This window comes from Chrysemys picta, chromosome 4 (assembly GCF_011386835.1).
Source record: "Chrysemys picta bellii isolate R12L10 chromosome 4, ASM1138683v2, whole genome shotgun sequence".
Taxonomy (NCBI): Eukaryota; Metazoa; Chordata; order Testudines; family Emydidae; genus Chrysemys; species Chrysemys picta.
This window is the reverse complement of record NC_088794.1, coordinates 148,373,497-148,392,537: the sequence shown is the minus strand read 5'-3', so window position 1 is coordinate 148,392,537 and position 19,041 is coordinate 148,373,497. Positions and strand designations below refer to the sequence as shown.

The 19,041-nt window shown below is 49.4% G+C and overlaps 1 protein-coding gene across 4 annotated transcripts in view; it reads left to right on the top strand.

The window, feature by feature from the left end:
- The window catches only part of FRMD6 (FERM domain containing 6), a 165,757-nt gene that overhangs the window by 119,688 nt on the left and 27,028 nt on the right, over positions 1 to 19,041 (top strand). For all 4 annotated transcript variants that reach the window (XR_010600834.1, XM_024105480.3, XM_024105479.3 and 1 more), the window contains 5 exons: positions 5,957 to 6,206; positions 7,946 to 8,036; positions 12,109 to 12,188; positions 13,549 to 13,625; positions 17,611 to 17,797. Coding sequence is in view for 3 of the 4 variants with exons in the window: in XM_024105480.3 (XP_023961248.1) it covers positions 6,108 to 6,206; positions 7,946 to 8,036; positions 12,109 to 12,188; positions 13,549 to 13,625; positions 17,611 to 17,797 (534 nt within the window). In the remaining variant the exon portion in view is untranslated. The remainder of the gene's footprint in view (positions 1 to 5,956; positions 6,207 to 7,945; positions 8,037 to 12,108; positions 12,189 to 13,548; positions 13,626 to 17,610; positions 17,798 to 19,041) is intronic.

Sequence of the window (19,041 nt, the reverse complement as noted above, 5' to 3'; positions counted from 1 at the left end):
AAGCACGTTCAGACTAGGCAAATGAAACTGGCACGGAGGCCAGCACTCTCCTTCAGTCGGAGGCAGATATCCGCTGAAGGAAGGGGGCAGCCTCCTCAGGGCAAGCGTCAATCAACAGGTTATAAAAAGGAAAAACTAGTCTCTTTGCGAGACATTTGCATGTTTCATTCTGTAGGTTATCTGTGCCTTCATAAATCACCACGGTGACTTAAAACTACTTGTTCAGAGCTCACCCTTTAAAAGAAAACGCTTTTGATAACCGGATAACATTACCACTGTGTTGCCTAGTTATTCTTTATAAATACCATCAAAACTGCTCCTTTTCTTCTTATCAAAGACGAAACTGGAAAGATTTTTAAGGGCAGCTGTGGTAAATGAATCTCATTCTATTCAACCGAAACCTCCGTCAGCTGGAGGACCCCTTCGTTTCTGTGCCTAGCGTATGCTGGGCACGTACTCTGAAGTGTGTTTCATAAGACATCTTGCCTTGAGCTGATTTTTTCTCTCTCCTCTTTGAGGGCCATAAATTTGTTAGTCTCTAAGGTGCCACAAGTACTCCTGTTCTTTTTGAAATACTCAGTGAAGAACTTGCTGCAAAGGAGAGAGAACCCAGCTTTTCTCTGCTATCCTATTTAAAGCTTCTTTGCGTATCCTATTGTAACAAGTGGTGCCATCGTCTCCATCGGGGTATCAAAGTCCATAACAGAAGCTGGCTCCTCCAGTTGAAGAGAAAAGAGCCCGTAGGAACCGAGCAGCTCCTAGCCAAGATCCATGCATTTTCAGTAACTGCCAAAGATAATGCAAATCCCGGATTGGCCTCTTCAGTCACATGAGACGTTGCAAACCATCTACATCATAGGCTGCAATTCCCACCATCTCTTGCAGATGAAAGGATGCCAACAACAATTTTGCATTTCCTGGTTCAGACACCCACAAAGCGCAGGGGAGTGTCTGAGCAGAGGAAATGGTGATAAATGTGCATTTGAGGCCAGTTTCCAGGTTCTTTTGAACTATTCCGTGACCATTACAAGAGTTTGGTTAGTTTAGGGCCTGTCAGTGGTAAATCTCCACAGGTCTGTTTTTCGTATTACCGTAGCATCCAGAGATCTCAAGTATGATCAGGGCCCTATTGTGCTACGCGCTGCACTAACACCTACTAAGTGACAACCATCCATACCCTGAAGAGCTCTCAGTCTAATTCAGAGGTGAGCAAACTACAGCCCGCGGGACTGTCCTGCCCGGCCGTTGAGCTCCTGGCCGGGAAGGTTAGCCCCCGTCCCATCCCCTGCTGTCACCCCTCCCCTGCAGCCACGCCGACAGCGCTCTGGGCAGCGGGGCTGTGAGCTCCTGCAGGGCAGTGCGTCTGGCTCCGGCCGAGCGGCGCAGCTGCCAGACATGCTGCTCTGAGCAGCATGGTAAGGGGTCCAGGGGATTGGATAAGGGGCTAGTGATCCCGGGGGGCAGTCAGGGGACAGGGAGCAGGGGGGTTGGATGGGGGTGGGGTCCTGGGGGAGTGGTTAGGGTTGGGGGGTCCCGGAAGGGGGCGGTCAGGGGACAAGGAGCAGGGCGGGGGTTGGATGGGTCGGGGGTTCTGAGGGGAGCAGTCAGGGGGCGGATAGGAGGCGGGGGCCAGGCTGTTTGGGGAGGCACAGCCTTCCCTACCCGGCCCTCCATACAGTTTTGCAACCCCAATGTGGCCCTCAGGCCAAAAAATTTGCCCAGCGCTGGTCTAATTAGATAAGACAGAGGGCAGGTGGGGAGACGGAGGCACAGGGAGGTGCGGTGACTTGTCTGAGGGTGCACAGCAGGCCCATGGCAGAGCCAATACAAGATTAACCGGGTTTAAGCCTAGAAGGGACCACTATGAGCATTTAATCTGACTTCTTGCATAACACAGGCCAGGGAATTTCATCCAGTGACTAGCCCAGCACCTTGCAGTGGAACTAGAATGAATCTTTTACCAATCTTGATTGAAAGACTCCAAGTGATGGAGAATTTACCCCCACCCCTTAGCAATCTCACCCTCACTGTTAAAGCCAATTTATTTCCAGGTTGAACTTTGCTCTCAGTCTGAACCCAGGTATCCTGAGTCCCCATCCAGTACCCTAACCATTGGACTGTGCTGCCTTGGATGGCACGTGTCAGATGTACAGTCATGGCACTGAGTGTGAGCGCAGTATAAGAACTTTGATACACTAGACTAGAAGAGAGGGACCAAATTGTGTCCTTCATTCTAAATGTAGCATTCAGAACATCAAACAAATAAGTAAATGAACGAGAGGGAATACCTGTTAGATATGGGATCCATGGGGAACAACAATGGAGATACATCTTTGTGGGAGAACGGAGACATGCTGGGGTCTTACTCTGCAATGCAGTTTATAAGTGTCCTGATTTGAAAACAAGTGAAGTCAGAATCTAAGGACACAAGGATCTTTTCCTGGAAAAGGCCAGAAGCAATAGTAAATTCTGCCCTTCATAAAGTCTCGCCTGGGTACCTGGAAAGATAGTGCTGCCCTTGTCTGCTAGCCAGCCTGGAGGATTGTTGCTGCAAGACCTCCCTGCTGGGAGGGAGATGGGTTAGCATCGCTATGTGCTCTCCCTGACACCAGATAGAAATAGAGGAATCTGAATCACATTTGAGGTGCTTGGAATCTGAGCACAGTCATATTCTGGGCTTTATTACAAGATCAAAATGGAGTTGTAAGAGATGGTGAATTTTACACTTTAGACCGTTGCAAATTATAACAGTAAAGCAACTGCAGTAATCTCTCCCATCTGACTGGAGCCTTTCAGCTGCTCAATTACAAAATGTTGTATGTAGTGATAATTCATGTCTCAGGGCTTATTCCACTTTCTCCTTTTTAAAGCTGCTAAGAAAACTGTGGTTTCCTCCCAGTGGTGAGACTTCAGGTGCTTCGAATTTAACACGTTGAAAGTGGGTCAGAAGAAACATTCCTTCTATTTTCTAGGTGCGTTAATTACCAGTCGATAATTCCTGAAAAGAGAGACTGCGCAATTTAATTCAATATAAAGAGCCAGGTCTCCAGCTGGTTGACGTCAGTGGAGCTGTGCTGATGTACGTTGACTGAGGATATTTGACGTATATTTTAAGAGGAAAGTTTCCTGAGGTTAAGACCATTTAAGGAGTCGAATTTCAATAAGACATTAATAACTTCTAAAATCCCTCCTATAGACCCGTTTCGATGGGGAGGAGGGGGACACTGAAACGGGAAGCACTTACGCTAACTGCAGAGGAATGAATAAATCGCCTCTATAAAACCCGAAAGGAAAGAATTATGAGCTTCCAATTTATAGTCTCGTAAAAACAGAAGCGCGTTTTGATTTTTTTCGTTTGTTTAAATCCTGAAATAATCAGAGGTCAGAATGTAAGTGATTGTGGAAGAAATAAATGGATTAAGTTCATCAGAGCTATTGGGTGTGTGTTGCTGAGCAGTTCTAAAGGTACCACCCATTCTTTCTGCTAGCTGCAGCAAAAGAAATCCAAATGCACTGCTGTTTCTTTCCAAAAAGAACTGTTTTGTTCCTGCTGTATATACGTTTCCCCCTTCTTAATATGCCAGTAAAGCCTTTTAGAGGCTTGTCTGAAACCAAGTCAGAAAACTAAAACTGCCAATTCAGTGCTTTTCAGGGTCCGCTGGAATTTTTGCCCACTGTGATTAATGTCTCTGTGAGCTTTCAGTCCTAGGAGGTTTCATGGTTCAGTGTAGCTCTCTGATGCGTACTAGGTTGGCCTCAGACCTGTTTTTGTTCATATGGGTAAAATGGTATGTCCTGTCCTCTTTGCAACAGGGCCTGGATAGGTGGGAACTCGGAGTGGTATCCAAGTAACATAATGGATGGGTCATCATTAAGCAGATGAATAGCCCAAGTCAGTGGGACTGGCAGCCTGTTTTAATGTTATCCATGCGCTTAAATTCCTTGCTGAATTGGGGCCTTAATACAGTTGGGGGCAAAGACCGAGTCCAAATAGCTTCCGTGAGTGACTGTTTTAACAGAGTGCCTTGCAGATCACTTAGGGCTTCTCGCTTTAGAATGGAACGGATTGGGTGGTAAAAGTCTGCCCAAGGTAAAGCTGTAGTACGTTTTGCCTTGTTCGAAACCTCACCAACTTGTCAGGCTTTAACATACCACTCCTAGGAGTGCAGACTCTGCATGCAGACAGTGCGGGGGGTGGGGGAGGAGTGTCTGTATATTGGGGAAATATACGGAGCAGGAATTAGCGCCTTGATCTTGTAAAACATTTACACGTTGAACTCAATGAGACGGCTCATGTATAGACAGCTGGGGGGGGAGGGGAGGGAGGGTGTGAGTGAGAGTGAGAGAGATCCAAGCCATCGAGGCCAAAGACCAGCCCAGCACAAAACTGCCAGTGTTCAACGTTATTTGGAGGCTCACAGACACAATGTATGCTTCCCAAAAAAAAAGGAAAGTTGAGATCTGGATGCCGTGGTAATTTAGTTTACCCTTTTCAAAATCACTAAATTGGGTGAGATCGCTATCATTTTTCAAGCCTCTGAAAGCGCCTATCTGTGCTAATGAGGTTGGACTGAGAGAACCCCTTATAGACGATGTCGTTTGACTGCCATTTCAGTAGCCGTGTAGTTTTTCATGAAACAGGTCTGTAGACGTGGGGCAGTGAAATTTCAGCATCATTTGCTGCTGTCTGCAATACCTGTTATGAAACTGCTATTCCTTGGTAATTCTGTCTGCCTCTGTACCTTTAGAACTGGCCTGGGATGTTTTAAATGAGAAATAATAAATCCCACGTTAATCCTCCGAGAGGCAGATGGTCAGAACGTACCTTGAAGATGCATTGGTAGCATTAGAGAGGTAGTATAGAGGCTACCGCATAAAACAATGAATTGCATTTCATCAAAGCAAGCTAACTAAATACAAATACGTCTGCACTGAGAGTTGCAGCTGTTAATTCCACATCACTTTGTAGATGCGTAAGGGGGTTAGGAAATTAATGTAAATCCAGCTGGCTTTTTGTTGCTAGGTGTAAGTGATGGGTTCCCAAGCTGAGGGGCAGGTGCCCGAGAGAGAAGGGTGGGACCAGATTAACCCAGGCAAACATGCACTTCTGGCCCCGCTACAGGCCAGCTAAACTAGATGCATTTATACTAACCCTGCCCTGCCCTGCCCTGCCCAGCACAGCTGCACTAATGATTTAGTAACCCAAGTACAGCCAGCTTGTGCTGCATGGATGTCGCTTAGTTAACCTTCCCCTTTCCAGATCAGTCAGAGACTGGCTTCTGCTGCACAGACGCTGCCCTGTTAACCCCCTTGGGTCCATCCCGCTAGGGTTCCTGGCTGGCTCCCGTACATGGGCACTCACTGCAGCTCCCCGTACTTGTAGCTGGTCTTGAGGCTGTTGCTGAGTGAGTCCTGTGGGCAGAGTAGAGGGGACGCGGGCTGCTGGAAGCTGCCCGCATAGGAGCTGGCCCCGTAGAAGCAGCAAGGAGGAGCAGCGCTGGCCACCCCACTGCCTGCTCAGGTTTGGCCTTGTGACACTGGGCCAGGTTGGAGTGGTGCTGTGACCCCGTGCGCCAGGTCGTGATGCCACTCACTCAGATTTGGTGCATCCCCCCACAGCCCCATCGTGACAGAGGGGCAGCCAGGCCGAATTTGAATGAGTGGCATTGTGACCGGGGTCACAGGGTCGCAGGACTGATTGGGTTGGGCCCCCCACGAATTGGCACCCTAGGTACGTGCCACATGTGTCTATGCGTTAATCCAGCCCTGGAGCGGGGAACCCTTTTCGGTTGTAACATACGGTCTCAGGATGGGAGAGTCTGAGAGCCACTGAGGGAAACGATTCCACTCAAATGCATCCCAGCGTCTAAAGCTCTGGATCCCTTCCTCAGTTCAAAGAAGGCTGTTGAGATTCCGTCCCTGTTGATATGACACTCACGTATTCTCTCCTTCCCAGCTATGGCACCCCCAGAGAGAGAGGCCAGAATGTCCCTCCTGTGACGGGTTTGTGATGAGGAGAAGCTGTTGGCTGCCGAGTGCTCTGAACCTGAGGTTTCTGCTGGGTCTCGGAGCGCCGCGTTGAACCACTAGAGAGAGCCCAGAACACGATGAACAAACTGAACTTCCATAATAACAGAGTCATGCAAGACCGCCGCAGCGTTTGTATTTTCCTTCCCAACGATGATTCTCTCAACATCATTATAAATGTAGGTAAACGCCTTAACCCAGGTATGTCCTGTGCATTCGTCTAGCATTGGTCTCCTTGGACGTTGTGCCCGCAGCCGGCATTGTCCTGATTGCCTCAGTTTTACTGCTGGAGTCTGTCTCGCTTTATCACACTCTGACACCTGTGACACAGGTGATCTCCAGTCTGCTGCTTGACTGACAGATGAGCAGAATTATTTGCCCCGGGCAACTTTCCTTGCAACGTATTGTTCAAAATTAGTTTAAAGCAGGCTTTTTTTTAAGACGTCCACTTGACACGCAGTTTTCCTTACTTCTCTATGTACGTTTACATCAAACAGCGTGGAAAAGTGGTAACTGGAGGGCAGGCACAAATGCTCAGTTAGTTACTTTTATCACTCGTTTTTTGTAGCCTCTCCATTTATATAACATACATTTGATTTAGGACACAGAAAATGTGTGTATCTAACAAATGTGTTTCTAAAAGAGGTCAGTCTTCTGTTGTTTTAAATGTATTCCTCCATTTACAGTTATTCACATTTGCAGGCGCATCAGGATTTTACTGTCTCTGTCTCATTGGGCTTGATGCTCGGAGAATTCATTCTTCGTGCACTGCTCTAGCTAAATCCAAGTGACGTTATGTTAAGTGTAGTCTATTCCTTTATGTATCATTAGACCTGGGTCCAGTTAAGCCCTCTGACATGTAGGCCCAACCCCCATTGGTTTTGAAAGGATAAACATAGAGGCAGAATGGAGCCTTTTGACAATAATATGGGCAACTTGGCTCTTCCAAAGGGCCGGGCTGGAATTTATTCTGGAGAAAGAAACCAAAATTGTTTCACTCTACAGGTTAATGAGTTTCTAAATGAGGAGTTGTGTGTCCAATTCCCTGTCCCTGTGTAAATTACTGCGCACAGCGCAGGGCAATGGAGAACCAGGCCCTTTCGGACAACTCCAATGGGAAGAAAAACTGTACTGCAAATTAACAGGGGCAGCAACGTGGGGGTCACTTTTAGTTCGCTTTATTCTTAAACTCTCGTGAGTCCTTGACATTGTAATATATGGGCTAATGGGTTTTTGAACCACAGCCCTCTACTGGCTGGAATTAGATTGTTGGACTGTGTCGTAACTAAGCCCTAATACTGATACCATTAAAGAAGATCCTCTTTTAGCACAAGTGGTAGGTTTTGTCCCTTCTCAGGGACTCTGCAGAACTAAGGTCCTGGGCCTTTGGTGGTTCCTAGGCCTAACACCAGCCCTCTGCGCAAGGTTGATTTTCATTCTTGGAGAAGACCAGAGTTTAGTCCTTCCTGTGCAGTGCTGGGTGGCCACCACCTACAGTATAGTGACAACCTTGAGGTCCTAAGTGACACTGGATCTGTTGCACTGTAGCCAAGGCCTGTAGGTGTGAAAGGCCTTGCCCGTAGCAGACATTTTATTTTGTTAGAGGCAAATATTTTGTTAGACTGATATCAAAAGTAGTGACCATCTTGGCCTACCTTTGGGAAGTTAAATGTCTGTCTCGTGTTGTGGGTAATGGGATCAGCTGGAATTTGGAGTATGCATGGTATAGAATACATAATGTATGTGCCTAATATTTTACATTTCTTGGTACACACTCAAAGGTCCCATTGACCTTCAATGGAAGCCGTGAATGTACAATGGCTTCAGGATGGGGCTTGATTAAAGATCATAAAACACCCGAAGAACATATTGGCAGATTCTCATTAATGTTTTCAATCTTGTGTTTTTTCTGCTGCAGGTTAAAATATTATGTCGTGAGTTACTTGTCCAGGTGTGCGACCTTCTGAGGTTAAGGGATTGTCATCTCTTTGGACTCAGCGTCATACAAAGTAAGTCTCCGTCTGAACTTGCGTACTTGAAACAATGCTATGTCACATACAGATGCGCATCAGAAGTATCCGGGTTGCCAGGATAAGAATAAACCTGCCACGTCATGAGTGAAATGTTGATAAACCACTTGAGCGTTATTATAACAAGGGATGATAAATATAAAGTATTGTTCATTGTAGCACTGTCCCTCTTCACCCGGAAATCCCCATTCATTGTGTGCCCTGATTGGTGACAGGATAAGGCCCTGGTTTGGAGCTGGCCCACGCCTACGTTCTATTTTCTTGCAGTTTCCTATATATTTTGTGAGTTCAGAAAAACTGCCATGTGCTCTCTGATACTGTCTCGTCACCAGGGAACCCAATCAGTCCGCAGTGAAGTCAGTGAGAGTTGGATCAAGCCCCGGGTGAGCACTGCTGCTGTTAATGAAGCACTCCCATGTACTTTTCGTAGTTCCTGAAGTGGTGTTAAATCACCGCTTTAGAAAACAAATAATTCTTCTTTACATCTTGAGTCAAAATGTGTTTTGGTTTCCTTCAAAGTACCCCACAGCTTTTATACTAGATTGTTTACATCCTTATCTGTTCACCAAGCAGCATCTCTTGGAGGGGTGTTTGCTAGGCACTCCCGGAGGGCGGACTAACCACACAAGACCGAAATGTCCGAGGAGTTGCAGTGTGTGCGGAGTGCCGTGTGCATTGAGACCCCAATTCAGCACATACCCAAGTAGTGCAACAAAGCGCTTTGAGTACGTGGTTAATTCTCATCAAAGTCAATGGGATTTAAGCACATGTGCAATTGCTTGGCTGAATCAGGGTCTGAGGGTACATCTGCACTGCATCGTAAACCCAGGTCTGTGGGCCCCGGGCTCGGCGGTTCAGTCTGCATCTTGAGCTGCGTCCACACTGCACAATGACAGGGCTTGGACCTGACTCTCAGCAGGACCCGGGCTCTGAGCCACCCGCCTCGCAGGGTCCTAGGACCGGAGACCTGAGTGCTTGCTGAGCCGAGTCAGGCTGTTTTTGTACGTGGACAGGAGGGGGACTCGGACTCGGTATATAGTGTAGGCGTACATAGAGTGCCCTGCTCTCTTCTGAAGTTACTCAGCAAGAGAAATGTAGGGGTTGGGGTTTATTTGAGAAGCTTTTACTATCCGGTGAAGACCTTGATCATGCAAATCAAACTGGGGGACTGGGGTCTACAGGGTTGCATTAGTTCTAAAGGCTTTGATCATTCATTTGGAGCTCCAGCCCAGATTCTCAAGGGTATTTAAGCGCCTAACTTCTAGTAATTTCAAAATACCCTTGAGGATCTGGGCCTTGCTTCCTTGCCCAGGAAAAATCCAGCTCCCGGTAGCAACTCCCATATTTGAGATCCATTTAGCAATGGAAGGAGTTGAAGGGGGCTCTGAAAGCAACACCTCCCCTGCATACGATTCAGGCGAGGTCTAGTATAGAATTCCCCCATGTTGGAGACAACACTTTTGTTAGATATAACGCGGTTTCACCTATAACGCAGTAAGATTTTTTTTTGGCTCCCGAGGGCAGCGTTCTATCGGGGTGGAGGTGTATTTAGAAAGTCCACAGACATTCTATTACTGGTGGTATGAGACTTCCGGCATGTGTCACTCATCATGAAGTCCGCATGATCAGTCCCCTTTTTTCCTACATTTTATAGATAGGTACGTAAGGAGAGGGTCATCCAGTTCCTTGGTATGATTTAGTGGTCTTTAACAGATACCAATTAATATCCCATCTTGTGCTTTATCTGTTAGGACACTGACCCATAAGCATTCAAGATCATTTTCTTCTAAGTTATCAGTGACACAGAAACAGATAATGCCATCTTTGACATAGGGTGCCCTTCCCCCTCCCCTTTGCCCCACTCACGCCTTCCTAAATAGGTTATAATCACTGATTTTAATATTCACATCATGCAAATCATCTCACTAGGTTTCAATAATACCAACTAGGTCAAAGTTCTGCTCACAAATGAGCAATTCCAGTTCCTCTCGTTTGTTACTCCGGCTCCTAGCATTGCTGTAGAGGCAATTCAGGAATTTCTTCTCTTCATGTCCTTTGGTTCCTTGATTAATTTTGTTCTCGTCTTGATTTTGTGCTGAGTGCTTATATCGTCCCTCTTTTTACCCTCCCCTTTATTATTAGTTTAACACCCTCCTGACTACTCAAGCCAGCCGATCCCTGAGGAGATTGGCCCACCTTCTATGGGGACACGGGGAGCGTTGAGTTGAGTTAAGATTACTTCCATCTCAGTAGAAGGGGAACCAATATTCCACTTAACCAAAACTCTACACCGCTTACCTTGCCAATGGTTCGCTTGCCAGATCTTCTGGCTTCCTTTGCTCGTGGGACAGGCAGAATCTCAGAGAAGATCGCTTGGGCATGCTTCCAAGTTCCCTGAAGTGATCGACTATCTGAGCTCTATCCTGCAACGTGGTGTGATTAGTGCCAAATATGAACCATCACCAGTGGATCCTTGCCTGTCCGCTTCAGAAGCCTATCCAGTCTTAGAGTGACATCTCATGTATTAGCTCTGGGAAAGCAGCACACCACCCTGTTGTCTGCCTGTCCCTTGGCAAATGTTCTTTAGATTCTTCTAAGTACTGAACCCCCCAACAAGGATTGTCTGTCTCCCTTGGATAGTTGGAGAACTTTGTGGGCAAGCTTAATATTCTTGCAGGTTGGGCAAGCTACCAACCCCAGATGTGCCCTGTACATCCCTCCGTTCCCTTGGACCAGCTGGATCTTGAGAGGTTTCTTTCACAGATTTCACATTGAGGACCTGGTATCAATTGGAAACTTCTAGCTCTGTGGAATTCCTCCTGGTCCTCTTCTCTCTCGTGGCCACAGGCTGCCCTTTCTCGTCTATCTCCAGCCACGTCGAATGCTTCTGTGACCTCTTGCTTCTTGTGGTTGCAAACCACCAGATCACTTCTCTGACGTCCTTCCTCTCCAGTTCCTTGGTGGCCAGCTCCTTTCTGCCTTGAACCTGGGGTACTGGTGTTTCCCGAACTTGGCTGTCTAGAAACTCCTCCGTGTCTCTACTTGCTCCTCCAATCCAAGAATCCTTTTCTCCAGCACAGCCACCAACATGCACTTCAGGCACAGCTAGTCCCTTCTGGCTTCAGGCAGGAAAGAAAACACGGCACATCTGTTGCAAGTCACCACCATTGTTTCATGGCTGGCCATCTTGAAATCACATATACAGCTGAACCTGGAAAAAAGAGCCTCTCACACTCCCTCCAAAACTGTCCTGTTAGCTGCCTCTGTTTGCGGCTCTTGAGTTCGCCTATAAGTGACTTTCCTGTGACACGTCTCCCTGCTTAGCTCAGCTCTGCCCCTCAGGGAGCGATTAACCACTCTGGGTATGTCTATACTGCAGTTAGACACCTGTGGTTGGCTCGTGCCAGCTGGCTCAGACTAAGGGGCTGTTGAATTGTGGTATAGACGTTCCAGCCTCAGGCTGCAGCCCGGGGTCCCAGAGCCTATCCTGCAATTCAAGCCCAAATGTATACACTGCATATAAACAGCCCCTTAGCCCAAGCCCCACAAGCTTGAGTCCACTAGCCCAAGCCAGCTGTGGGTTTTTACTTGCAGTGTGGACATACCCTCAGAGACTTCAAACATGGGGCTGAACAAAGCACCAAGGATTTACTGTGCTGAACAAAGCACAATAAATATTTCTTGTAGTGCTGTAGTTATATAGAAAGCAAGAACGTGCCACGCCACACTGCATAGTCACTGGCCTTTACCCGTGAGGGCTGGCTCTTGCAAGGAATCTAGAAAGATGCTTCTAGAACCTCTAGGGCATGAGAAAGGTGAGTGTATGGAATACTTGCCAATGCCATGGATGCAGATCTGAAATTTTTCCACAGGAAATAGGTGGATTTGTTGTTTACGCTAGAGAGTGTTTAAATAATGCTGCATTTTCTTCTTTTGAAATGTGTTTGGGAGCTTGCATAACTGTGGGTGTGAAATTTTTATAGTATGTTTTTTTAAAAGTAATCCTGGGGAACCATTTGCATTCTCCTTTCTTATCCCCTTTCTAATGCAGACAATGAACACGTGTATATGGAATTATCACAGAAACTCTACAAATACTGCCCAAAGGAATGGAAGAAAGAAGCTAGCAAGGTATGACCGTGAGTTGGGTTGAGAGGGGCCAGTTATTTCCTCTCTACAGATTCAGTGTTTCATGTATCTGGAGCTGTTGCACCTTAGGGGAAGGTTTGAAGGGTCCATAATTTATAAGACGAAGAGGAAAATTTGAAGCATGCAAAATTAATTAAAAACGAATCAACTGCTACTGATGAGAGTGGCACAGGCTGCTCAGAAAGACTTCTTAATGTGTGTCCCTCTCTACCTGCAAAACAAGAGGGAATCTGAAGTTCCCAATCATTAAGTGATTTATAAATGAAAAGCTTGAGAAAATAAAGATTACCTAGATGGCAATTGAATACTGCTGGATTGCAGGATGTCTGGGAGGCTAAATTACGGAACATTTGGGGAAACCTGGGAACTACATTAGGACCCCAGAGCATTAGCCCTCATGATCACCGGCAGATCTGTCAAAACTAGTCAACCCATATACCAAGCTCTGAAGTAGGAGATGTCAGACAAGAATGGTTAGGGGATGGTTTCTTGTAATGAGAGACAAGAGGTCACTGAAAGGAAACCAGTGGGGCTGAGTGTGAGTTGAATCTCTGCAGAAAAGTTCCAACCTAGACAGATCTACGGCATCTCTTGTAAGTTGTAGATTACAGGAAAAAAATACATTAACATAACAAACTCCAAACATGACACTGGTGTCTGTCTCCTCTTCTTCCCTCCCCCCCCCCCCTTACAACTGCTGGAAACTAATTTTTTTTAAATTCACAGAATTTTTGAAAATTTCATAACTGGAATCTTGCGGGGGGGGGGGGGGACGAGTTTCAGAACAACATGAATTTTTTCTCTTATTTTTTTTTTTTTGCAGAATTTTCCTCAGAATTCGCCCTTGCCCCATTTTTGAAATCCAGTAACTGTTGAACACAAAACCTTTTCCGTTTTGAAACGGAAACTGAAACTTTCTCATTTTGAGAACTATCCTCCCCTGTGACTAACTTGGCCAATATGAAATTGGCAACTCAGAAAAAGATTCATGAAAAATGAAGGGATAACATATATCGAACAGTCAACGGGATAAATATTTTTTTCCTTGGGAAGTTTTCCCAAAAAATGGAACATTTTGAAAACTTCAAAACATTTTTATGAAAAATGTCCAATTTAGAAAAACAGCCAGACTTTGATCTACATTGTTCCACTAGCTCCACCTTCTCTGGTTTCCTGGATGGTGGTGGTCATGATAAATTTTGCACTGAGAAAATCTGATACAAAACATCGAAGATTGCATTAGCTTTCTGATTTCACAGCAAACTTTGCAAAAAATTATATTCTCAATGGTTTCTTTATGTCCTCTGTGGAAAGAACTCTGAATATTTTCTCTCCATTGCAGGGCATTGACCAGTTTGGTCCCCCAATGATTATCCACTTTCGAGTGCAATATTATGTGGAAAATGGCAGACTGATCAGGTAAGGGGAAAATATTCCAAAGAATGCCTTTTTGCACCAAAAAATGCGGTATTGTTAATGGAAAAAATAGAAAATATCTTGGGTTATTCCTGTTTGGTTAGAGTTCATTGCATGTATTGTAATTTTGTTGTAGACCCTCAGTAACAGTGGATTGCTAGAAAAAAAATTTGTAACTAGCCTTTACTCGATCAGTTTCGTATTTCTATCCTTATAAAGATTAACAATAGCAAAGTGCTCCTCTGTGGCTGGTCTGAGCGGGGAGAAATTGTTTTGTTTTTTACTTTAGCAAAATACAATGAGTCTTTTGTGATCTAGTTTGGGCAGGTTGGTTTACAACATATTGTATTTTTCCATTGTATAGCAAAAAGCAGGCAGAATTCAGCTTTTGTTCAATTAACAATCTATGCCACTGAGCCCAACTTACCAAAAAGAAGGGTGACGTAGCTCATCCCAATGCATGTAGACATGCACCCGTGACTGGGCCTGCGTTTTACTATAGCAGTACGTGCACAAGCCCGTATCGCCGCAGCTATCCATTTGCTTGTTGCGTGGCCTCATCTAGCCTATTAGCCGATGTGTGCATGTTTGTGTGTGCAACTTCTGCACAACCCCTAGCTCTTGAAAATTGGGGGCTCTATCAATGTAAGTCCTTGATCAACGGGACTACTGAGATGTGTAAATAACCCTGTTGGCAAGGTCTGGTCTGGGTGAGGTCAGACTGGCCCAAAGATGTCAGGAATAGGTAAATCTTTAATTAATGGGGATCTCCTATCTCCTAGAACTGGAAGGGACCTTGAAAGATCATCGAGTCCAGCCCCTTGCCTTCATTAGCAGGACCAAGTACTGATTTTGCCCCAGATCCCCAAGTGGCCCCCTCCAGGATTGAACTCACAACCCTGGGTTTAGCAGGCCTATGCTCAAACCACTGAGCTATCCCTCCCCCCTGCAAATAGGTCTGTGCAGTAGCTAAAACTGCAATATGTTCCTCCTGTTAAGCTAGTCACTGCTTAGAAATATGGTAGAGTCTCCTCCTTTTCAGCTCTGAGCTGTGCTGTTTTCAGATATTTTGCTTGCCAACCGTAAAAGGGATTGGCTAGCAGCTTCAGTCCCGGAGGTAGGGTGACCAGATCACTGACGGGAAATATCAGGACGTGGGGGGATGGGAAGGGGGGATATCGGGGGGGGGGGGGAGGCGCAGAGCAAAAAAAAATTAAAAAAAAAAAAAGCTGTTTTGCAGGTGTCGGCCGCGCTGTGGCTGCTGCCCCTCCCCCCCCCCCCCCCCCCCCCCCCCCCAGGCACATGCGGCACGTCCCGCTGCCCCACGGGGAAGGAGCCGCTGGAGCGAGAGGCGCGGGGCTCCGGACCCCGGCAGCAGCGGGGGAGAGCAGCTCAGGGCCGCGCGAGTGGCCACATAAAGTTTATCGGCTGGGGGGGGGGGGACCCCGGCCGGCTCCTCGCCCTGCCCTGTAGGGGGGTAGCGTCCCCGCCCCGTGTCAGTATGTTCCGCCGGCCGCCGCAGGCCAGGTAAGGAACCGAGTCCCCCCGGCTCCTCAGCTGAGCGGCATTCCTCCTCCCTGCCAGGCTTGCCGCTGGAATGCCGGCGCAAGCCTGGAGGGAGGGGATGGTGGCCGGCTTCCAGTTCCTGCGGCTTGTGAGTACGGGCACCGGGCGGGCAAGGGGGGCTGGCAAGGGGGCTGCTCCCCCGGGAGGGTGACGGGGGGCTCAGCTGAGGAGCCAGGACGAGGGGGGAGGGGGCGACTCGGCTCCTTACCTGGCCTGTGGCGGCCGGCGCGACATGCTGGCGCGGGGCGGGGAGCCGGCCGGGGTCCCGTCCAAGCCGATAAACTTTACATGGCCACTCGAGCAGCCCCGAGCTGCTCTCCCACGCTGCTGCTGGGGTCCGGGCCCCCCCCTCTACCTCCTGGGGGAGCAGCCCCCTGGCCAGCCCCCCTTGCCCGCCCAGTGCCCCTACTCACCAGCTCCAGGAACTGGAAGCCGGCCACCACCCCCTCCCTCCAGGCTTGCCCCGCCATTACAGCAGCAAGCTTGGGAGGGAGGAGGAGTGCCACATGCATGGGGAAGAGGCGGGGCCAGGGCAGGGATTTGGGGAGGGAGCCAATGGGGGATGGAGGGGGCGGAGTCGGGGTGGGGCGGGGCAAGAGCCCTTCCGGGAGGGCAAAATTCCTTGTTTGTCCAGTGTCCCGACTGCACATTGGTCGGGACGCGGGACAAACAAGCAAATATTGGGACAGTCCCGATAAAATCGGGACGTCTGGTCACTCTACCCGGAGGTACAATAAAGGTAGAGAGCTACTGTGATTGTGTTGAGGGTTTGCAGACTACTGGGAATAATCATTTTAATTCGAGTGGGAAATTGTTCACTAAAGAAAACAGAGGAAAATGACTAAGAACCTGAATCAGTCATGTATTGTTTACTGTATTTATATCGATGGGCAACCCCCTGTCCTTTGCACAGGCAGTACCCACACAGATGTGTGCACAAGAGAAAACCCTGGCCTAGGAATTCCTCTGCTACGATGGGATTGTGTGGTGTTCATGTAGTTTCTCTAGGGTAGGGTTACCATACGTCTGAGTTTTCCTGGACATCGCCTCTTGTTTGATCCTCCGCCGTCTGTCCAGGCGGATTTTTCAAATAGGCGGCAATGTCTGGGTTTTTTGTGGAGCAGACGTTGCAGATCCAGAAAGAGCCCCAATTGGTCCACTTCCCAATAGGTCCCTCCCCTGCATCCGCATCTGATTGGTCCTTTGCAGCTGCTGGATCCTGTCCATCCAGGCCCCAGCTCCCAGCCCTGGGGATGGGGAGAGCCCCACAGGGAGGCACTGACTGACAGCCGTCGCTGTGTACCGGGTCTGCGCCAGCCACCATGACAGGGAGCGACACTGCCCCCCACCTCAGGAGTGAGGCCCCAGGTCCCAGTGCGGGTGAAACGTCACTGAACAATCGAGGGTGAATGTAGAGCCGTTAAAAGATGCTAGCTCTGTCAGTAGCAGCCTTCAGCCCCGAAGGAGCCCCAGTCTCGGTGCATGGCAGGGGATCCTCCGCACGAGCCTGTGTCTCATTGCTGCTCCTGGGGCCTGCCCCTCCTCCCCTGGCAGCACAGCTCCCTCCTTGCAAGGAAAGGTAGAAACCAGAGACGGAGCTAACATTACAACGAGCACCTGGCTGCACCAGACACCCCTTTCCCTCTCCTCTCGTACCTGCCCAGCGCGCACAGATGTAAGGGCGCCTGTGCCCCCCGATCCCCACTGTCCTGTGCTCAGGCAAGACCTGCCTAGACTCAGCCAACCCAGAGATACCATGGGGAGGGGAGGAAGGTGGGTGCTGTGAGAGACCCATTGGAGCAGTGGATGAGACGGGTCTGGGGGGCAGCTAACTTCTGAGTAAGTTGGGGAGGGACATGGGAATCAGGCAGGATCCCTCTGGCTGCCCTCTAGCTATAAGCTCCAATTCCTTCCCTAAGCTGTCCCCACCACATCAGTGGCCGTCCTGCTCCCCCAGTTCCTCCCTGCAATCCCCGGCCTCCTTTCTCAGCAGCCTTGCTCTGCACCCCCGAATCTGCCGTGAGTTCTGCTCCCAGTCTCAGCTCCCTCCCTACACTGGCGGGGCCCCACCTCCCCGCTGCCCTCTCCTCAGACGCCCTCCCTTGAGTGTCCTTCACGCCAGCGCCTCATGCTAGCTGCCTCGCTGGGGTCAGAGCCTCTGAAGCGTATTGGAGGCTGGAAACTCTGACCCTGCCCTCTTGCGGGGAGCTCTGAGATGGGCCCGGAGGCGCATTTGGCCCCTGTGTAGCTTCCCAGCGCTCGCAGACGCCCACCGCCCCAGCGTTTGGAAATGACTCTGTTTTGCAGGGGGAAAGGTGCTGGAGGCGGCAGCGTGCGTCTGCGTCACAGGCCCGTGGTCCGCGGGGCAGGTTCGTTCTGTCGTGCATGCGCTCACGGTTCTGCTTTTCTTCTCTCTCCGCAGTGACAGAACGGCCAGGTACTATTATTACTGGCACGTGAGAAAACAAGTGCTGCATTCCCAGTGTGTGCTGCGCGAGGAGGCCTACTTCCTGCTGGCAGCCTTCGCACTGCAGGCCGACCTGGGGAACTTCAAAAGGAACAAGCACTATGGGAAATACTTTGAGCCGGAGGCTTACTTCCCTGCATGGGTAGGTGCTGTGGGCTATGCCATCTTGTTGTTCCCCGGGCAGAGAGCCTTAGTGTGCGCGACTGCCTTCTTCCCCTGCTCGTTTCCAAAGGGGTGAAGTGCATTGGGACGAGAAATACCTTAAATGGGAGCTTGGTAGGGGAGCGCGAACCCAAGCGGTCGTAGCTGCTGGTAGCATTGCTCTGATCCATTCCACGTGGCGGGATCCCGCGTCGGGGCAGGGGTGGAAGATGGGTATGTTTGTGCATAGTGGGAAATGCGTGCTGGGCTCATGATCAGGTCTGAATGCAGATGCTGTGCTTGGGCATCAGGGTTGCGGTGTTTCTCCTGCAGCATAATGCTCGCTGTTCGTTGTCCCAAGACGCCTAGGGGGGATTATGTGCCGGGGTGGCCTATGGTAGCTGGGGGCTGGACTTGATGACCAAGAAAATCCCTGCCTGGCCTATGTTCCTGTTACATTCAGTGCACTCAGATTTCCAGAGAGAGGGAAGGGCTCGCAGCCCTGTGACTGGAAAGGCCTGCGGACTAAGCCACGGGCTGGTGGGAACTCCGCAGCACGCAGGTGGCCCAAAGCGAGGGCCTGTTTTCCCCTGGAGCTGCAATGGATGGACTAGAGTTGTGTGTACGGCTAGTAATAGTGAGTGGTATGGGCTGCAGGGATGGCGAAGCCAGGCTGTACGTTCAGCGTGTGCACACTCGGTCCTCTGTACCCGCACACACCCCATTGCCCTGCAGGGTCAGCTGGGCCCGTGCTGAGCAGGCCAGGTCTTGCTCCACCACCCATCCGTTGCTGGGCTGCCAGAGCTCCGGATCTGAGTCCCTGATTCTCCCGCCCTCGGCACAGCTGCTCGTGTGTCTCTCCGGAGGCGGAGGGAGCAGCCCAGTGTGCTGAGAGGGGCCGATCGGCCCCAGCTCATTGGGGGGCTCTGGCGGGTGGGGGGGTTTGTGTGGTTCTTGGGCTTTCTGGAGAGAGCGAGTCGTCCCCTCCTGCACTCTGCCCATCGCCGCCCCCGCGGCTCCTCGCAACTTCTGTCTTCACGTGGGACTGGCAGGTGCTGTTAAGACCATACTCTGACAGTAGGTGCAAGTGGTCCATTTCCTGCTGTATTGTTTGATCGCGTGGAGCCTGTGACTGTCTTGTGGCTAGCTGATAGGTAGTGGTGTCGTTATTGGGTGAGATCCATGCAGGACACACTTCAGAGGAGGCTGCAGCCCTGCCTTGGAGATGTTTACAGTCTGTGACCG